We start from the raw sequence: 20,594 nt of genomic DNA, 5'->3' as shown, positions 1-20,594 counted from the left end.
GTGCTGGTCAAACGCACGACATCAATGGAATGCTGCTAATGGCTAAGCTGGGAGTATATATACTCACTCCAGCTGAGGTTTTTATTATAAGCTAGTTTCCCTTCAAAGAGCTGGCTGCAGAAATGCAGCATTGTGCTACAGTATGTAGCAATCAATATAGTCCACTGCTGACCATAGGATGTTGCAAAGTGCCACAGCCTGCCATACCACTTGGCTGGTTGTGATGGCCTGCCCGAGGCCAAGACCAAAAAATTTCCTCCTCCTTGGGAGACTTTAGTCTTCCAAACTCCAGCGTGTTGCTGATCCTGTGAAATACTAAAACAACGTGGTACTACTAGTTCACATTTTCCCCCTGCACCTATAGAGCATTCCCTCTCACATCACTATTTACTCTTCATAAATTGTTTGTTATTCTTCCCTACGCATTCCATCACATTGTGTGTTATGAGAGGTAAATCCACAATGTTCTGTCCCTTTGTTCAAATCTTGTGGTTGATCCACTGGGTTGGTAGATGGTGGGCTTGGAGATTGGTGGGGTCATTGGTCATAGGCCACACAAGTGATGACCGGGATTAAGAAAGTTTCCAAGGATGAAATTCCCACTAATGTGACTTGGCACAGATAACCGCTGTGGTATTGTTGAATATGCTGGAACAACTGTTCTATGCTAATGTGGCCATTAAGTGTTGCTAATAGTTTGCTGAGGGAACTGGGCATGTTCGCTTATCGAGCGTATTAATCGAGCATGATTTTACTCATTCTACCAGCAATGAAAAATAAATAATAGCTTTTCATCCATTTAGCTAGGTAAAAAGTGCACACCATACTTGATAGTTCTAGTCCCTTGCAGCGCCATCTACTGTCATGGAAATGATGTGTGCACATCAATGACTATGCTTTTTCCCTGTAGATGGCCTCAGTGGTTCTATCTCGTTCGCTGAAGGAGTAGATTAACAGATTATGTCGTAACTGTTTTTCCATTTTCTAATGGCTAACATGTCGTTATCAGTATCACCTTACTTGATATATAGCGGCCTTTATATTTTTTGGGCAAACTTATGTAGCTAATCGTTGTTTCAATGAATATTTTAGGCCTTGGAATATAAGTTCTGCTGTATTGAGCAGATGATCTGTGATCACAAGATTGTTCATATTTTTTCACATAAGAACGATATAATTGTTCTCTTCCTGATGATTATTTATGTCACCTTATATCGAGTGACGTCTATTTATTGTACACTACTGGCCATTAAAATTGTTACACCATGAAGATGATGTGCTACAGATGTGAAATTTAACTGACGCGAAGAAGATGCTGTGATATGCAAATGATTAGCTTTTCAGAGCATTCACACAAGGTTGGCGCTAGTGGTGACACCTACAACGTGCTGACATGATGAAAGTTTCCAACCGATTTCTCATACACAAACAGCAGTTGACTGGCGTTGCGTGGTGAAACGTTGTTGTGATGCCTCATGTAAGGAGGAGAAATGCGTACCATAACGTTTCCGACTTTTATAAAGGTCAGATTGTAGCCAATCTCGGTTGCAGTTTATCGTATCACAACATTGCTGCTCGCGTTGGTCGAGATCCAATGACTGTTAGCAGAATATGGAATCGGTGGGTTCAGGAGGGTAATACGGAACGCCATGCTGGATCCCAATGGCCTCGTATCACTAGCAGTCGAGATGACAGGCATCTTATCCACATGGCTGTAACGGATCGTGCAGCCATGTTTCGATCCCTGAGTCAACACATGGGGACGTTTGCAAGACAACAACCATCTGCACGAACAGTTCGATGACGTTTGCAGCAGCATGGACTATCAGCTCGGAGACCATGGTTGCGGTTACCCTTTATGCTGCATCACAGGCTACAATCGTGCACTCAACGATGAACCTGGGTGCACAAATGGCAAAACGGCATTTTTTCGGATGAATTCAGGTTCTGTTTACAGCATCATGATGGTCGCATCCATGTTTGGTGACATTGTGGTGAACGCACATTGGAAGCATGTATTCGTCATCGCCATACTGGCGTTTCACCTGGCGTGATGGTACGGGGTGTCATTGGTTACACATCTCGGCCACCTCTTGTTCGCATTGACGGCACTTTGAACAGTGGACGTTACATTTCAGATGTGTTACGATCCGTGGCTCTAACCTTCATTCAATCCCTGCGAAACCCTACATTTCAGCAGGATAATACACGACCGCATGTTGCAGGTCCTGTACGGGCCTTTCTGGATACAGAAAATGTTCGACTGTTGCCCTGGTCAGCACATTCTCCAGATCTCTCACCAATTGAAAACATCTGGTCAATGGTGGCTGAGCAACTGCCTCATCACAATACGCCAGTCACTACTCTTGATGAACTGTGGTATCGTGTTGAAGCTGTACATGCCATTCAAGCTCTGTTTGACTCAATGCCCAGGCGTATCAAGGCCATTATTACGGCCAGAGGTGATTGTTCTGGATACTGATTTCTCGGAAGCTATGCACCTAAATTGCGTGAAAATGTAATCACATGTCAGTTCTAGTATAATATATTTGTCCAATGAATACCCGTTTATCATCTGCATTTCTTCTTGGTGTAGCAATTTTAATGGTCAGTAGTGTACAATTTTAACTTTTGGTTTTATAAATGGTTTTGTATCTCCTTATATGTATTAACTTTTAAAGAAAATATGTATTTTGTGAAAGCTGATGCAATTACCAATTTTCGCACCTAAACAGCCATTTTTATTCAAAAATGTGGTTGTCAAATGGTAAGTGGTTTTCGATGTTTAGAGTTGGTTTTACATATTTTGAGCGGGCTGTTTGTGTTGTTTTGTGATTGACTTTTGAGCACCTATATTATCACCGGTGGTTGGCAGTGACATGGCAATCCTTGTATTGTTTACCACCATACTCAAGAGAAATATAAGGGCGCGTGGTACATTTGTTTAAGAGGCTATTTAAAGTCGTTATCCACATATATGGTTTTTCATACGCGCAACACTTTGTTAATCACATTATTTAAGTAATACGATTATTTATCTCATACTGTAAGTTTTACCTGACTCTGTCAAGTTTGGATTTGTGATTCAGTAATGTAGTGTCATCTATTGGAAGTAATATAAACGTTCCTTTTGATGCACTTGTAGTTCGTATGTAGAACGGCAGATGGCCATTGATACCACTACTCGGTTTCGTTATTATGACAAATAAGTTTCTTTTTTTAAATCTGTGTGAATGGAATCATATTTTAGTGAGTTTTCTCTTCTTACAATTTTGAGGATCGTAGTTTTGACGTATATATTTAATTTGTTATTGTCATCTGACAAACAATGTTTCGGACATTTTCACTTGGTGTGATTATCTAAATTGGTATTATCAATTACCTTCACTGTGTAATTTTTGGGTCATTCCATGTCAAGTCACCCAGGCCTTGACACCAACCATGTCAGATTTTGATGAAACTTGGTACAATTACTTCTTTTATCATCCTGAAAGCACTTGTAAAATTTTTTTGCTTTATCTCTTATAGTTTTTTTTTATAAATTTTTAAAGTTTTTAGACTTGGCGTTGTTTCAGCAGTCGGAAACTGTAACTTAAACGTGTCCTCACAACTAAAAAAATTTGTATATTAAAGAATACTCAAGATATCAGTACGAAATTTTGGAATAAGTTTGTGTATTATATCTAAATGTTAAAAAAAATTACCATAAAGATATATTAAATTCTTCCAAATGAAAAAAAATTTTCAAGTTTTTTATTTTTTTTTTAGCTAACGGATGTTTAGTTTTACAAAAACTGCGATATCTAGAGTCTCAGACCTGATAGAAAGCTCAAATTTGTTTTAAAATACTCTTAATTGTATAGGCTATTAGATAAAAGAAAAATTATGTTGGCTTTTTAACCTGTTTAATAGTTATCTAATTTTTAAAATAATATTAATTATATTTTAAAAATAAAAAATACCAAGTGACTTAGACACCGAAAATAAGTTTTTGTCTTCTTGGAGTAACAATGTACACTTGGATTTTGTATTGTTACTCCTGTGTTTTGAAGTAAAAAATTATTTCAGTGTTAAATAGTGCTTGGATAGTATTTTATTAAGTTTATTTGAACTTTCAGTAAGTACTGTTACTTAGTTTACAGAGATTCTTTTCCAATATCCTATAAAAGTAACCAGAACAGTAATCAGACCAAAAGTGAAATCAGTATGTCAGATATTCAAACCTGTAGTGTAGGGTTATTTAAAAAATCTGACTGTTTCCAAACAACCTACACACCTTCAAAAAAGTTACAACCGGTATCAGAATTGAGTGAGGAAGAAAAAGATTTGATCCACTTACGATCTGGAATTAATCTGTGTGAATTTAAGAACATATGTTCACACCACAGCTACTACTTTTTAAATGTTTTTGAAAAGTATCAAACAACATGTGTAGACCCACTAAAAAAACACAAAAAGCCCATCAAAAAATCGTTGAGAAGTGTAGGCTTGGATCTTTCTAAACAATTACTGACAAAAAATATTAGCATAAAACCTGGACAAAAGCTTTGCTCAACATGCCGTAACTTTTGTGAGGAAAAATTAAGAGTTGAAGTCAATGAAAGTGAAACAGATGATGAAGTCATGGTTGAATTAGGATCATTGGAATCCAGAAATGAATCCCTCGTACAAACAAACATTGCTCTTGATTATTTAGGTTTAACACCGATAAAGCTTCATGGCTTGTCAGAACAAAGTAAAGGGTCTTATTTTAAAAGGAAGGTTAGTAGTATTGAAAAGACTGCAAAAAAGGCGGTTTCAAAAGCATTAAAATATGATGCACCAAGTTCTGATGATGACAAAGAAGATAAAAGTGTGGTTGAGAAAGCAAAGGATTTTGATGTAATGATTTCTCTTATGAAAGAGAAGATTTCATCTGTTGGGAGGTCTAGAAAAATCCAGATTCTGACCTTGGCTCCAGATTCTAGGACTCGAAATAAAGTGATGAAAGAATTTAATGTAAGTGAGTACATGGTGCGACAAGCTAGGAAGCTAAAATCTGAAAAGGGTATTTTGGAAACTCCTGGTCCAAAAAAAGGTAAAACTCTTTCTGAAAATACAGTAAGACTTGTAACAGATTTTTATGTAAAGGATGAAAGTTCCAGAGTGCTACCTGGAACAAAAGACAAAGTAAGTGTTCAAAAAAATGTGTACATGCAAAAAAGACTCATTTTGTGTAACTTGAGAGAACTCTATTATTCTTTCAAATGGGAGAATCCCAAGGTAGAAGTAGGATTTTCAAAATTTTGTTTCTTGAGACCTAAATGGTGTATCCTTGCTGGTGCTGCAGGCACACACACTGTATGTGTATGCAGTATCCACCAGAATGATAAACTATTACTGGATGCTGTGAAAATTGAAGAATCTTATAAAGACCTAATTAAGATGCTTGTGTGCAACACGGAAAACCAAAACTGCATGCTACATCATTGCGACAGCTGTCCTGCAAATACTGCACTAACTGAGTACTTAACTGAAAAACTAAGTGAAGATTATGATTTAGAAGAAGAAATTGTAATCAGTCAGTGGGTTAACACAGACAGGGCAGAAATGATCAAACAGTCTATCAGTGTTGAAGACTAGGTCATTGGAAAAGCTCACCCCGCACTCGTTTATAGCAAAATCCCAATCAGCAGCCTTTAAAAGATTGAAAGAAGACCCACCACCCAAAACAGCAATTATTGTGATGGATTTCAGTGAAATTTATTCCTTTGTTATACAAAATGAGATCCAAAGTTACCACTGGAATAGAGGTGGTTGTACTCTACACCCAGTTGGAGTTTTTTCTAAGAAATGAGGAAAACAATGTTTTTGTTTCCAACCACTGTTTTATTAGTGATGACCAAGAACATGACACTGGTTTTGTTAACTTTGTACAAAAAGAAATTACAAAGTGGCTGTCATTACATCATACTGACATTGACTCAGTTCACTACTTTACAGATGGTTGTGCTGGGCAGTATAAAAATAGAAACAGTTTTAAAAATTTGACTGAACACTTGAGAGACTTTAATTTGAAGGCCCAACACTCTTTTTTTGCAACAAGTCATGGGAAGTCAATTTGTGATGGCCTAGGAGGAACTATTAAAAGAATTTTAAGGAAAGCCAGTCTACAGCTTTCAGACAAAGAACAAATAATGACAGCAATCAATGTGTATAAGTTTTGTGAAAAAAATATTGAGAACATTCATTTTCACTTTATTGACAAAAAAGAAGCTGATTTGCTACGGTTAAAACTAGAAAAACGTTTTTCAGCAACCCGAACCATTCCTGGAACTAGAAGTTTTCATAACTTCAAACCACTTCCAACAAACAACCTTGAAATTAGAAGGACTACAGATAGTGTAAAACCCTCCTTAGTCTTTTCTTTCCATTCTTCTTCTGATTGGGTTCGTGTTGAACCGTCCATAAATTGCTATGTGGCTGCAAATTATGATGGTAACTGGTACTTTGGACTGGTAAAAACAATATTCAATGATGAAGAAGATGCAGAAATTCTATTTCTACATCCTTCAGGACCCGCTGCATCATTTTATTGGCCTGAAAGAGAAGATTCCTGCATAGTGCCTTTGGAGCACATAGTCTGTGTAGTACACGCACCTCAATCAAGCGGCACTGGGAGAATTATTACTTCAAAAAAGACTGTATCAAAAGAACTGAAAGCTCTTGGATGAAGTGGAAAAACAGTTTGAATCAGCATTAATGTTTATTAAAAAGACAAAATTACTCAAAAAATTCAATGTTTCAAGCAATCAGTTGGGTTATACATAAGTGTCGTAAGTAAACTATCTTCGTACATAATTCTAATGTAATCTACTATAATTAATAAACATGTTAAAAAGCCATCATTATTTTTGTTTTATCAAGTAGCCTATATGTTTAAGAGTAAATTAAAACAAATTTGAGCATTCTATCAGGTCTGAGACTCTAGATATTGCAATTCTTATAAAACAAAACATCCGTTAAAAAAAAAGAAAAAAATACATATATATTTTTTTTCATAGAAAATATTAATATATTTTAATAGCATCATTTTTATCTTCAAATACGTATAATAAATAAACTTGCTGCAAAAATTCATGATGTTATCTAAAAGAGTTTTTAAGATTAGCAAATTTAAAGTTTTGAATACAAATTAAATTGACCATTTCCGAAGGTTCAGAAAACGCAAAACATAAAAACTTTAAAAATTTATAAAAAGAAACTGTAAGAGATACAGCAAAAAAAATTGCAGGTGTTGTCAGGATGGTATTAGAACCATTTGAGCCAAATTTCATGAAAATCTAAGGAGGTGGGTGTAAAATTTATTTTTTATTGGGTGATTTGATATGGAATGACCCTTTTTGTAATGTGACATATTCCCTATTGTTTGTACTTCACATTACTTTTGTATTTTACATAGAGGGCACTTATTGCAAGGTGGTGCCACCTCATGTTGTCTTGTTGTAGTGTTCACCTATGATGTGTTACTTCATAATATAAATCTGCCAATGAGAGTACTTCTACTTATGGCATGTATTGGTTAGAAAAATGGTATGTTATGACTTTGAATTTTAATTTTCAGACATCTGTATATGTTGTAATTTATGTAACTATGTTTTATTGTCAATTTTTTCATTTGTTAAAGCAGTTGTTGTTTATGCCCTGTCTCATGTATTTGTTTTAACACCGATGATGACTGATATCAGTTGAAACTGATTTGCAACAAGATAAATAAATTATGCTTACACTACTGGTTGCTACATTCTTTATAATTTGATGTGACTGTGTCAAGCAGAACACTACTGACACTGCGACTGAACATTACAGGTTTGTTTTTCCTACTCATCCACATTAACTAACTTTTATTTCTACATTTAGAGTCGTCATTCGTCACATCAGCTAGAAATTTTGTTCAAGCCATCTTGTATTCTCCTACAGTCACTCAACTTTGACATCTTATTGTATGTCGCAGCATCATTAGCAAGCAACCAAAGCTTGATGCCCACCCTGCCTGCCAAGTCATTTATGTAAGTAGAGAATAATAGTGGTCCTATCACACTTCTCTGGAGCACTCCCAATGATACCCTTGTCTCTGATGAACACTTGCCATCGAGGACAACATACTGGGTTCTATAACTTCAGAAGTCTTTGAGTCACTCACATAACTGTGATCCTATTCCATATGCTCATACCTTCTTTAACAGCCTTCAATGGGACACTATGTCAAACGCTTTCCAGAAATCCAGAAATATGGAATGTGCTTCTGGCATTTCATCCATAGTTCATGGTATATCATGTGAGAAAAGGGCAAACTTAGTTTTGGATGAGAGATGCTTTGTAAAACCATGCTGATTCAAGGACATAAGCTTCTTAGTCTCAAGAAAATTTATTATATTTAAACACGGAAACATTCAACGGCTCTGCACCAATCCAGTGTTAAGGATGCTGGTCTGTAATTTTGCAGGCACGTTCTTTTACTCTTTTTATACACAGGAGTCACCTGCACTTTTTTCCAGGCACTTGAGACTTTGCCCTAAGTGATTCATGATAAATGCAAGCTAAGTAAGGGACCAATGCCTTAGAGAACAATTTGAAAAACTGGGATTCCATCCAGACTTATTTGTTTTCAACACTTTCAGTTGTTCCTCTATGCCAGGAATGCTTATTACTATGTCATTCATACGGGATTCTGTTCAATGCTCAAATGACATTATGTTTATATTTTTCTCATGCATGAATGATTTCTTGAACATGAAATTTAAAACTTCAGCTTTCGTTTCGCTGTCTTCAACTGCCACACCAGACTGGTCAACAAGTGACTGGATGGAAGCCTTAGACCCAATTACCAATTTTACATAGGACCAAAATTTTCTTGGGTTCTCTGCCAGATCTTTTGCAAAGATATGACAGTTGCAGTAGTATGCACTGTGCATAGTTCTTTTCACAGATGCACAGATCTCTACTAACATCTGCCTGCCATCTTTTGTGCATTCTCTTTTGAACCTATAGTGCAACAGCTTCTGCTTCCTCAGCATTTTCCAAATCTCGTTATTAAACCATGGTGGATCTTTTGTGTCCCTAATCCATTTATTAGGCACATGATTCTCCAGACCAAGATTTACAATCTATGTAATCTTACTGAAACTAAGTGATGTCAATTCACTGTCTAAGTGAGAAGCTAAAAACTGCTTAGCTGCTCTTCTCAACTGATTTATTAACTTTCATAACAATAGTTACTATAAGGACATCACGATCACTAATTCCTATTTCTATACTGACGTTGTCGATCAGGTCTGATCTATTTGTAGCTGTAAGGTCGAAGATACTTCCATTGCATGTGGGTTGCCAAACTAGCTCTCAAGACAGTTTTCAGAAAACATGTTCAAAAGTACTTCACTTTAGTGTGTGTCAGTACCCCTTGCACTGAATCCATAGACATCCCAGTCTATACTTGGTAGGTTAAAGACGCCTCCAACTAGTAATATTTGATGTGAGTAGTTGCATGCTACTGATAACAGACGTTCTTTGAATAGCTCTAGGACTGTCACAGCAGAATCAGGTGGCCAGAGAAAAATCCAACATTTAGCTGGGTTTCACCCAAACATGTTATACGTGCCCAGATAACTTCACTGTCACACTCAACTTCGACATCAATAGAGACAATTTTATGTCAACTGCAAAGAACACTTCTCCTCCTGTGGTCTCTAATCTGTCTTTCCAATATACATTCCATGACTCACTACATATCTCAGAGCTTTCCAGTTTGGGGTCAGCCAGCTCTTGGTCCCGAGAATAATCTGAGCGTAAGAACTTTCCTGGTGGGCAGTAAATTCAAGAACTTTGTTATGAGTACTTCAACAATTTACTGATGATATTTTGACAGTAAAAGTGTCTTTATTTTGAATGTTGTCTGCCTTCTCTTGCTTGTCGACCGCCTAGTTTAAAAAACCCTCATGTGCATTCCAGCAGTACTCTGCTACCCAAGTAGCTGTTCCCTTTAGGTAGTGCACCCTTAATCTGTTAAGGGGCGTCTACAAACCCACAATCTGATAACACGAGTCTAGAATCTGCAGCCAAGACCGTCACAGAGTCAACGAATCCTTTGGTTGAGACCCTCCACTCAGCTGCAAATTGTGAGCTCTGCTTGCACCCCATGTTTGAGGCTGCAAGCCTTCACCAACGCTATAGCCTTCAACGCTTCTGCCGGCCACCTGTATAAACTGAGGATGGCCACAGAAATCATGCGAAAGGAGTTGTTGGTGCTGATGTGTGCCAGAACTTGCAAACAACTGCACCCTGCATACTTGATAACAGCAGGCAAGGTCGCCTCCACAAGACCCCCCCCCCCCCCCCCCCCGGCACACAAGCAGAGTGCACATAGGCTTTCTTTCCAGCCCTGAATGGTATCTCCTCCTCAATGAGGCTGTAGAAGCTCAGCTACACATTCGAATGATGACTAATGTGTGGCGCTATTGGAATGTTGCTACTGGCTGAGCTGGGAATATACGTACTTGCACCAGTCGAAGGTATTATGACTAGAGCTAGGCTAACAACATGTAGATGGCTGCAGAAACTGTGTTAGGCCACTGCTGGCCTTAGAATATTGTGCTGCAGAATGCTAAGCCACTATTACAGCAGTACTTATCTCAGGTGACTGGCCTGCATACTCCTTGGCCGACTCTGATGATTTACGTAAGCTGATGTCATGACAACTGCCTGACAACTGCCTCACTAACACACTGCAAACTTAATGGCGAGTGTTAATTGTATAAAAGCAGAGAGCTAGGCAAGAGAGCCCAATGTCATTAAAACGACACTTGCCACAATACACCAGCACAGCACTACGCCATGGCACCCACTGGGCACTGCCACCAGCCTGCCAGTCAGTGACTTGCTAATTACTGAAACTAGGGACACTTCGGAACATGGTGACATGACATTTCTAGCATAAACACTAAAACAAACCCACTTTGCTGTAATAAATACTGGCCAAGTAGGTCATTGAATCAGCACGTAATTGAGTTGATGTTTGCACAGTGTCAGCTTGGGCCATGAGGTCACTACCACACCATTGTCGTCATGACACAAAACCTGCCAAGATGTCCAGCCACAGCATTGATAAGCCTGGGGTTGAACAGAGACCACTGTAGTTACTGAGCAACTGGCATCTGCCAAAGCCAGATGCCACCAGCTAGACACTAGACCAGGGTTTGCTCGCCAGACTTTAAGCTCCCATCAGCGTCATTGTCTGGCTCCAATTGCCACCCCATCCCACAATCGGCCTAGCTGTGCAAGTCTGTTACGTCAGCTCCCGACACTTTTTTCTTAATCCACAATCATTCTTCTCATTGTTTGTTTGTTGATCTTGATTTGGAGCCCCCCCCCCCCCCCCCCATTTGTCTGTCTTTCATTTTGTGTGATTTGTAATCTAATTTGCTATTTCCTCATATCTTTCCTTGATTTCCAAGTGTTATCTAATGTTGATCTTATTGTTCTACAATCTGCCTATTATTCTCCGGATGATTCTGTTTTCTGGTGTAAGAGCAGACTTTTTGCTGCTGAAATTTCGCATTACCAAAAAAGCCTGGTTAATTTATTCTGTGTCATATACAAGCATAAAATACACTTGACAAATGCGAAAGCAGGATTCATTCAAATCTCCCCAGAATTTTGGAAGCTTATCTTTCCTAAGCTCACTGTTCCTAAACTGATTCCCATCTTTAAACTGTTTCTTATATCATACAAAATTGCTAATGAAATTAGATTGTACTTCAGTTTATAGCACTTACCTTTGAAACATCACGCAGCAGTAAAATATCATTCCTAGTATTGCCCTTAGAAATTCTGGATTGCTCTTCAGCAACATCGTCATCTCCCTTCCTCTTGCCAGTTGGCTCTGGAAATTTCTGAAAAAATGAACAATTTACTAATTGGTTCTTATTAATATCAATAATTAACTCCGCATCAAAGTCTGCACCACAATGAACCATCCTGCAAATTAAAACTGTGTGCATAACTAGGATTTGAACTGCATTGCACAACCTCATATACTTCATGGAACTCAAAAATCTAGGATTTAATTCTGGTCAGGCATATAGCTTATATCTGTCAGATGTTTATATTTCTTATTATTTTGTTGCTTATTTACTATTTGTTTCTTGAAGAAACAAACAAATTAAAAATAGCATTATTTGAAAGTTTTAGAGCATTAACAGGATATTCAAGTTCAGGCCATAAAAAATATTTAAATTCTAGAACTCCATGACATATAAATGCCACTTTTAACAAAACCTGCAAGTGTGAATGGCTATCAGAGGAGGGGGGAAGGATGAATTTAAATCTGTAACTCATATAACTTAAACCAGCAAACCTCATAAGCTAATTTCTGCATAAATCAATTTATTTTCACTAATAAACACTTGCTCTTACATGCTGCTTTCCGTTCCACTAGCAAAGCTTCCAGATTCTAGACATAGGTAAAGACTCCAACAAAAGTTTTGTTAATTTAACTAGTCTCTCCCCACTTACACTTTCTCTCTCCACAATTTTCCTTTTATTTCTTTATTTTCAGTTAACATTTTCTCTCTGTTCGTCTATCTGTTTATGGTTCAGATTTAAACTTATTTTGCCCCCTTCTTCTGCTCTCAATTACACCTGCCACCATCCACCATCATTACATTTGACATCTACTGCTGGGTATTGGCCTCTTTCACACACATCCAGACATCACGTCTTCAGCTATACACATACACTTCATTCCTATATGTGTTCAAATGCCATCTATTTACCTTTCATTTCTGCATATATTGGAAGCTTAGTTTTGTAAAAACAATACAGTTTACTAAAAGCATTCCATGCCATTTTTATTCTTCTGTTTATTTCTACAGCAGCTGTCTACAACTGTCATAAACAGGAAAACTTATCAAATGGTACTGGGTGTTCATTGTAAATTTGCACTATTCCCTTGTCACCAAATTTATGGGCAATTATTTAGTCTTATTATAACTGATTTTCACACCCGCTTTCAAATTTACTCTACTAAGTTCTTCCAATGTTGAAGCTTCTGTTCATTAGAGGCAAACAGTATAATGTCATCATCAAAGCAAATAAGTAGGATTCTCAGCCACTTATGTAGTAGCTCACTGAAACAGGGCATTTTTCCAGACAGACTGAGAATACACTATTGTCCAGCCATTGCATAAAAAACGGGATACGTCTGATGCTAACAAGTACTGCCCAATCTTACTTCCGACAGCTTTATCTAAAATTCTTGAAAAAGTAATGTATTCAAGATTAGCATCACATATTTATAAAAATGAAATACTAACAAAATGTAAATTTGGTTTTCAGAAAGGCTTTTCAACAGAAAATGCTTTCACTGGTCAAATAATAAATGCATTGAATAACTGAACATCACCGACTGGGATATTTTCTGATCTCTCAAAGGCTTTTGATTGTGCGAATCATGAAATTCTTCTAAATAAGCTAAAAATCGTAGTATGAGTGGAACAGTGGACAAATGTTTTAATTCATACTTAACTGGAAGAATGCAGAAGGTTGAAATTAACAGTACAGATAGTCTGTAAAAATCAGCAGAGTCTTCTAACTGGGGAGGTATCAAGAATGGTGTCCCACAGGGTTCAGTCTTTGGTCCCTTATTGTTCTTAATATATATTAACGACTTGCTACTCTATATCTGTGAAGATGCAAAGTTAGTTCCTTTTGCTGATGATACAAGTATAGTAATCACACCCAGCAAGCAAGAATCAGCCGAGGAAACATAAATAATGTCTTTCAGAAAATTATTAAGTGGTTCTCTGCAAATGGACTCTCACTAAATTTTGAGAAAACACAGTTTATACAATTCTGTACAGTATATGCCATAATGCCATTGATAAATATAGACTATAACCAGAAGTCTGTTGCTAATGCAGAATACTCAAAATTTCTGGGTGTGTGCATTGACGAGAAATTGAATTGGAAGAAACACATTGATGATCTGCTGAAACGGTTAGGTTCACCTACTTATGCTATTAGGGTTATTGTAAATTTTGGTGATAAATATATCAGTAAATTAGCCTACACTGCCTATTTTAATTCACTGCTTTCATATGGCATCATATTTTGGGGCAATTCGTCATTAAGAGAGAAAGTATTCATTGCACAAAAGCATGTAAATGGAATAATAGCTGGAGCCCACCCAAGATCACCATGCAGACATTTACTTAAAGAACTTGGGATATTCACAGTACCTTCATGATACATATATTCACTTGCGAAATTTGTCATTGATAACCCATCCCAGTTCAAAAACAACAGCGAAGTGCATAGCTACTACACTAGAAGAAAGGATAGACTTCACTATTCTGGATTAAATCTCACTTTGGCACAGAAAGGGGTGAATTATGCTGCCACAAAAATCTTTGGTCATTTGCCAAATAGTATTAAAGGTCTGACAAATAACCAATCAAAATTCAAAATTGGGAAATTGGGAGAATTTCTGAATAACAACTCCTACTCAATAGATGAGTTCTTACATATGACTGTAAAAAAATAAATAACTAAATAAATAAAAAGAAAAAAGAAAAGGAGGTAATTAATTATTTTGTGTAAAGAAAACTTATGTTAAAGTGACACTTTCCTCATCATAACGAAATGTTGTATTCATGATCTATGGAACAAGGATTAATGTTTGTATGTAAGGTGATTCAGATACATTTCATAGACATATTCCTTCTTCAGTAGCCCAGTTTAAAGATATGAACACTACTTCTAGAACTGCTAAGAATAGTTTAACTGATGTGTAATCTCTTTGCGTGACTACTCATTTAATTTTGAATTACTCATATTGTGATTAAGTCTAACAGAAGCTGCAGTACTTGCACTAATTCTTCAGTATAGCAATATATTTAGACTCTGTGCCCTGCTTCTAAAGGGCTATTAGAACAGATTTCATTAAAACTAACACAAAGTCATTTTCAAAAGCTCTGATGAGCACACACAGGGTCAAGTCATAATCATTACCCAGGTGTAAAATTTTGCTCATGACTTGCAAATAGTGTATTTGGCTGTAACTACTTTTAAAGTAGCATGTTCCTTTGCCTGACTGAAGTCAAATTTTCCTATGCATCTAATGATAATTTTAGGGAATAACTTGTACAGTATACAGAGGAGTCTGATAGATCCCCGGTTTTCTCTTTTCTTTTCTTTTCTTTTCTTGCAAAATAGACCCACTGTAGCATTGTCATCCTTCTGGCCTCAGCAAAATGATGATTTACAAGTTTTTTGGGGTTTAAGCCATGCTGTCATGTTGGTTTCAACAACTTCCCTAGCTGACAGGTACTGAGCATAAATTTTGATGCTCAGTGTTGCCTCCTCATTGTTAGCTACTGTGACAATTACCTTCTCAAACGTTCGAATGTGATGTCCATAAAACATAAATTCCTCATTTGTCTTCTGAGTTCCTATTATTATTCGCTTGAAACTTCTATCTTGTCTTTAGTAGTTGCCTTACTCATCCCCTCCCCCAACATCTTTTGCTGTTTAAATGATTTTTTTATGTATGTATGTATTCTTTGTTGCTGGATTCAAGGATTGCTTCTAATTATATGCTACTAATTTCCGGCAGTTCAGTATTAGTAAGCTGGTAATTTGATAATACACTGCCTGTCAAAATAAGTGAAGCATCTAGAAGATATAGTCAGATGGCAATGTAACACACAATTGATGAGTATGCACATGATTTGACTTTTAATTCTCTGTGACAGGCAGAACAACCACCAGTGTGCATTAGTCTTGATCATGTTTAATGCTGTTACCAAGCCTGGCAGGGTACATAGGAGAGAGGGGATGGGGCCGGGGGAGGCAAAATGTGTCAGATGGTGAATGATAATTGTTAAGGACACGTAGGATGTGACAGCTGTCCAATGTTGGACTGCACGGGAGTGCAAATGCAGGTGTATTCAGTGTTAAGGTTCTGTTCAACCAAGTCTGACTCCCACAAGGCATGATTGCCATATTGTGCACCAAGTACATCATAATCCCTTCAGATCATGCCTGCCATCTCGGATCAAGTACAGGACTCCCTGCAAAATTCTGTGCCAACCCACACCATTGGTTGGAGACTAGCACCAGCCAGAAGAGGGAATTACCTTTCCATGCAAGGGCTGACAATAACATCACAACACAAATTGTTGCATTTGGAGTGCTGAAGAATGGGGTCACATACTGTTCAGCAATGATTCACACTTCTGCACTAATTCTCGTGACCATTGTCAGCGAGTATGATGTTGACTCAGGAAGAGGATCCATTCTTCTAGTGTTTTGAAGAGGCACATTGATATTACTCCTAGTATCACAGCAGGGGGAGCATTGGGTACAGCTTCAGGCCATGGCTGATAGTGATTGAGAGAACTCTTATGCCACAATGGTGGACATCCTGCACCTTCATGTGCCATCTGTCATGCAATGGTATCACGGCAACATTTTTCAGCTGGACAATGCTCATCCACACTCAGCATATGCGTCTATGAACTGTCTACATGATGTTGAGATACTCCTGTGGCAAGCAAGAATGCCAGATCTGTCCCCAGTAGAAACAACGTCAATTCCATCTCAGAGCCAGTACAGGACTCCCTGCAAAATTCTGTGCCAACCCACACCATTGGTTGGAGACTAGCACCAGCCAGAAGAGGGAATTACCTTTCCATGCAAGGGCTGACAATAACATCACAACACAAATTGTTGCATTTGGAGTGCTGAAGAATGGGGTCACATACTGTTCAGCAATGATTCACACTTCTGCACTAATTCTCGTGACCATTGTCAGCGAGTATGATGTTGACTCAGGAAAAGGATCCATTCTTCTAGTGTTTTGAAGAGGCACATTGATATTACTCCTAGTATCACAGCAGGGGGAGCATTGGGTACAGCTTCAGGCCATGGCTGATAGTGATTGAGAGAACTCTTATGCCACAATGGTGGACATCCTGCACCTTCATGTGCCATCTCTCATGCAATGGTATCACGGCAACATTTTTCAGCTGGACAATGCTCATCCACACTCAGCATATGCGTCTATGAACTGTCTACATGATGTTGAGATACTCCTGTGGCAAGCAAGAATGCCAGATCTGTCCCCAGTAGAAACAACGTCAATTCCATCTCAGAGCCAGTACAGGACTCCCTGCAAAATTCTGTGCCAACCCACACCATTGGTTGGAGACTAGCACCAGCCAGAAGAGGGAATTACCTTTCCATGCAAGGGCTGACAATAACATCACAACACAAATTGTTGCATTTGGAGTGCTGAAGAATGGGGTCACATACTGTTCAGCAATGATTCACACTTCTGCACTAATTCTCGTGACCATTGTCAGCGAGTATGATGTTGACTCAGGAAGAGGATCCATTCTTCTAGTGTTTTGAAGAGGCACATTGATATTACTCCTAGTATCACAGCAGGGGGAGCATTGGGTACAGCTTCAGGCCATGGCTGATAGTGATTGAGAGAACTCTTATGCCACAATGGTGGACATCCTGCACCTTCATGTGCCATCTGTCATGCAATGGTATCACGGCAACATTTTTCAGCTGGACAATGCTCATCCACACTCAGCATATGCGTCTATGAACTGTCTACATGATGTTGAGATACTCCTGTGGCAAGCAAGAATGCCAGATCTGTCCCCAGTAGAAACAACGTCAATTTCATCTCAGAGCCAGTACAGGACTCCCTGCAAAATTCTGTGCCAACCCACACCATTGGTTGGAGACTAGCACCAGCCAGAAGAGGGAATTACCTTTCCATGCAAGGGCTGACAATAACATCACAACACAAATTGTTGCATTTGGAGTGCTGAAGAATGGGGTCACATACTGTTCAGCAATGATTCGCACTTCTGCACTAATTCTCGTGACCATTGTCAGCGAGTATGATGTTGACTCAGGAAGAGGATCCATTCTTCTAGTGTTTTGAAGAGTAACTGAGCACTCTCTCTCTCTCTCTCTCTCTCTCTCTCTCTCTCTCTCTCGCTCTCAAGTGCATGCACGCTTGCTCATGCATGTACATGCATTTGCTCTTGTTCTTGTGAACTCTGAAGTATAGACCCATTTTCTGTCTTCTGTAGTTTCAAACATCCTACTTCGTATTTTAATAAATTTCTGTTCTTAATGTGATGTCTGGTAGGATATTTCTGCATGGCACCATAAGAAGGAAATTACCTTATTATATAACTTGTTTGAATGCCCTGGAGAAAGCTTTGAGATTACCTGGAAAAGATATAAGAACTTTAGCCAATACACCAATCAAAGAAATTAGAAAAGGACATGCAAATATCCCACATTTTTAGTTATTGTGACATCTATCTTTCAGCAACAACATATGAATTTAATCAAAAAGGAAAAAAGCCATATATTACAATTGACAAAATAGAATGCACATTAAGTGACAAAAAACTGAATGAGGTATGACCTAAGGAAATTAAGATGATGTGACTCAAATAAAACACTATATATAGAACTTACATTTCTTACTGATCTCAACACTTTGTATTTGTATTCAATTAGCAGTGTTGCTAAGAAAAATAGTATTCCTTCCATAAATAAGCAAAAGAAATTTCTTCCTAAGAAATCCCATGAGAACACATTCAACTGCGTACTGATACCTGAAAATAATTAACAGTCCTATCAGAAAACTAACAGAAATTCCAAGAAGTAAATAATAAACAAAGATAAGGTAATCAGTTGCCTGTAACTGATGATGTATGGTGCTTAGTAATATGTAACAGTGTGGGGACTTAGCAGCTTCCATTCCACTTTTCATTTTGATATTTAATTACATTCACTAAAGCACACAAATACAGGAGGCTGCAGAAACACTGACTCAGTTTGAGTGATGTGGTTGGGCAACGGGGTGTAGGAAATGCATTTGACAACTAGAAGGGCGTAAGGCTTACGGGGAAAGGAGGGAATGAGGAGGTAATATGAAGCATGACTCAAATGGAACCAGGTGTCTCTCAGTAGCACTGTCAAAATGAGACTGAAGAGAATGACAAGGTAACATCACAAAACTGAGCAACAAAGAAAGAAATGGAGGGGGCAATAGGGGGGATGCAAGTACAATGTTTAGGCAGGGTAGATTTGTGGAAAATAACTTTTATGGTATTCCCATGCTGTATCCATTACTGGAACTCTATACAGTGGATCTTGCTCTTCAGAATTATATTACACTGTGATTATACCAATCTACTTTCTCCAGACACAGCTCCCTTTAGTGATCTTTCCACTATACAATCATCTTAATGTGGTGATTACTCTTTGAATTCAGATAATTTGTTCAGTACTGTCATTTGTATGAACATAAACTGGTGGTGAAGACTCAAGTAATCTGAATGCGAAATACAGAGAAACAGAGCACAGTCAGGAATAATCTACTACAGTAACAGCAGCAACTTGTACTACAATTATGACTCCAGGAGCATCAAGACAAATGTTATCAGCAAATGGTGCTGTGTTAACAACACCCTGCACAATAGGGCAAATGCCAGGAACAGCAAGAAAAAAGCAGATGCAGACATTGAACTCCAACTGTTGTTACTGAACTGGATCTTGCACCAACACTGATTACAATAAGCAGCACCGTAGATGGCTCTACCCACACCTTTGTCCACATTAAACCCATCAATTACCAATAGTACCTGTTTTTGACAGCTGTAATCCCTTACACCCAAAAAACTCTCCCATAGACCCTGGCCTCCTAAGGTCTGTGTATCTGGAGTGACAAGAACTCTATTGCCCAATATGCTGGGGGTCTCACCAAGCCCTTCACAGACAGGCACTATCCCCCCAGACCTAATCCACAAACAGATATCCCATACCATTTCCCCCCACACACTCAATACTCCCGACAGCCCCAAGAACCAGCTATGGAGGAGAGGCCCCTTCATCACCCAATTCACCCCTGACTGGAACAATTGAACCATATCCTTTGCCATGGCTTTGATTACCTTTCATCATGCCCTGAAATGAGGTACATCCTATCCAAGATCCCTGCTAAAGTGGTATTCCATTGCCCATCCAACCACAACAACATCCTAGGCCATCCTTAAGCCACTCCCAACCCCAACTCCTTGCCACAGGAATCATATCACAGTGGAAAATCCTGGTGCAAGACCTGCCCAATCTATCCACCCAACATTTCCTATTTCAGTCCCGTCACAGGCTTATGCTATGTCATCAGATGCTGGGCTACCTATGACAACAGGCATGTCATATACCAGCTCTGCTGCAATCGTTGCGCAGTAGTTTGTACTTGTATGACTACCAAGCAGCTAAATGGCCACCACCAAACTGTAGCAGAGTGCAAAGTAGGCTACCCTGTTACACAACAAGCAGCTGAACACAACATACTTGATTTCACTGGCTGCTTCACCACCTGAGCTGTCCAGATCCTCTCCTCCAGCACCAGCTTTTCTGAACAGCGCAAATGGGAGTTATCCTTAACAGACTCTCCACTCACGAAATTTTCCTGGTCTCGACCTGCTGTAAAATTCTGCCCCACACCCTTCACCCAA

The 20,594-nt window shown here is 38.5% G+C and overlaps 1 protein-coding gene across 4 annotated transcripts in view; it reads right to left on the bottom strand.

Annotated features, from left to right (window-relative positions):
- Positions 1-20,594, bottom strand: part of LOC126237047 (ATP-binding cassette sub-family A member 7-like) — a 607,922-nt gene that overhangs the window by 59,599 nt on the left and 527,729 nt on the right. For 3 of the 4 annotated variants that reach the window (XR_007545024.1, XR_007545023.1, XM_049946811.1), the window contains exons 39-41: positions 18,547-18,686; positions 18,244-18,291; positions 11,811-11,927 (exon numbers count right to left, since the gene is read on the bottom strand). Coding sequence is in view for 1 of the 4 variants with exons in the window: in XM_049946811.1 (XP_049802768.1) it covers positions 11,811-11,927; positions 18,244-18,291; positions 18,547-18,686 (305 nt within the window). In the remaining 3 variants the exon portion in view is untranslated. The remainder of the gene's footprint in view (positions 1-11,810; positions 11,928-18,243; positions 18,292-18,546; positions 18,687-20,594) is intronic. The other variant, XR_007545025.1, reaches the window with a different exon arrangement.

Source organism: Schistocerca nitens, chromosome 2 (assembly GCF_023898315.1).
Source record: "Schistocerca nitens isolate TAMUIC-IGC-003100 chromosome 2, iqSchNite1.1, whole genome shotgun sequence".
Taxonomy (NCBI): Eukaryota; Metazoa; Arthropoda; class Insecta; order Orthoptera; family Acrididae; genus Schistocerca; species Schistocerca nitens.
This window is presented reverse-complemented; position numbering and strand designations above follow the sequence as displayed.